Source organism: Aplysia californica, unplaced genomic scaffold (genome assembly GCF_000002075.1).
Source record: "Aplysia californica isolate F4 #8 unplaced genomic scaffold, AplCal3.0 scaffold01201, whole genome shotgun sequence".
Lineage (NCBI taxonomy): Eukaryota > Metazoa > Mollusca > Gastropoda > Aplysiida > Aplysiidae > Aplysia > Aplysia californica.
The window spans coordinates 38,121-39,926 of NW_004798471.1; the positions used below are offsets into that span (position 1 = coordinate 38,121).

Here is a 1,806-nt window from a genome sequence, read left to right on the forward strand (position 1 = left end):
AGAGAGAGAGAGAGAGAGAGAGAGAGAGAGAGAATGAGAGACAAAGACAGAGACAGAGAGACAGACAGACAGACAGAGAAACAAAGAAAGAGGTAAGAATGAGGAAAGAACTCTACTACAACTACTACTAATAACAATACGTAAGTAGGTCTGCGTATCAGCTAGATATTTGTCTGTGCCTGCAAATAACACACCAGTCTATCCGCAAGCACTCACCGATAGATCCCTTGGGTCCTCGCAGTCCTTTGTCGCCCTTGGGACCGGGAAGTCCTTGAGGTCCCTTAGGTCCAGTGGGTCCCTGGGGGCCTTGAGGTCCGGGTGCACCGTCGGCTCCTGCAAACATTTGCCGCAAATAATGGTGAGGCAGATAATCAAAGTGACGAAACTTGCATTTTTCCACAGCTTTGTGAATTTTTATCGAATTTTGGTCTTTTGGCTCAACACCTTTCATGCCCATTAAAGAAGTAATTTCTGGGTGAATTTTTCTTTAAAAAAACGTTGATTAAAGGCCCAAAAAAAATTAATTAATTTTCAGTTACTCTCTTAAGCTAAAGAAATAACTAATCTTTGGCCGCCATTTTCTAACTAATTTTACCTCTGAAAACAGGTGACCCCCACTTCCTTCTTTCGTAAATATCTCGACTTGTAATCAAGATAGATGGATATTTTTTTCATCTAAATAAAAACAAGTGAACAAGCTTTAAGATGATACCAATAACTATATATGCCCAAATATTGACGAGAGCCTGATTCCACCACGCTGCCTCACAATGGATTGTTGTATATTTATAGTAATGAAAAGTTAAGGGTGCGCTGGCCGAGCGGTTATTGCGGTCGTTTCCGAAGTGGAAAGTCCGGGTTCGAGCCTCGGACGGATTCTTTTTCGCCTCCTCCTGCCCACCCAGCAGTAATGAGTACCTGACCTCGAGTTGGGGAAATAAAGGCGGCGTGGAAAGGAACTGGGCACTCTACCACAATACGCTGAAGGCCCAAGAAGTTGTCTCACTAACAAGGCAATCCCCAATGTCTGGATCGGATGCGGGAACGACTTTAAATAAAGTGTTGGAAAGAGCTGGAATTGGAGATATCTACACGGCTATAAGAAAGAGAAGATGGGGATATTTAGGACATATTTGTTCTAAGAATGCCGAAGAAAAGATTGTCCTATGAGACATGGTATTGGAGACCAACTAGAAAAAAGAAAACGAGGAAGACCAACTGGAAGCTATAGAGGCGTAAAAAGGGATGAGGCAACCACCCAGGGCCTGGATGTGCCAAGATTGGAGGACGTGGTCAGGGACAGACAGTCGTGGCCCCGACTGGTCTCTCCGGTATAGGGAGTAGTGCTTGGCGGATGAGTTCCCGATTATAGGAAGCTAGGAATCGTAGTAATCGACTTCGAACCCAATTACTTATTTTCTAATGATGTGATTTTTTCCGGTGGTTACCTGGTTGGCTCCGAACGTTTTCAGGATTTAGGATAACCTTGGTTTCGGAACATTACGAAGTATCAATTTTTATATTTTCAAAAATAGATTCTTTTAAATTAAAGAACATTTTAACGATAAATGCGTTGGTTTACGTAAAAAGGAGAAAAAACTTTAACATCCGTAGTATTTATCGTGGGAATCGGTTTCGGAATAGACTCTTAGCCCAGCTCTAATAGGGAGAGAGTAAGTAAGTAAAGGGGAGGGTGGCAAAATAGAAAGAAGGACCGAGAAAGAAAAGGATACAGATAGCGAGAGAGAAAAAAAAAGAGAGAGAGAGAGAGAGAGAGAGAGAGAGAGAGAGAGAGAGAGAGAGAGA

The 1,806-nt window shown here is 42.6% G+C and overlaps 1 protein-coding gene across 1 annotated transcript in view; it reads right to left on the reverse strand.

The window, feature by feature from the left end:
• The window catches only part of LOC106013738 (collectin-46-like), a 7,380-nt gene that overhangs the window by 1,609 nt on the left and 3,965 nt on the right, over positions 1-1,806 (reverse strand). Inside the window, exon 4 of the mRNA XM_013090281.2 lies at positions 217-333. Within this exon, the coding sequence (XP_012945735.1) occupies positions 217-333 (117 nt within the window). The remainder of the gene's footprint in view (positions 1-216; positions 334-1,806) is intronic.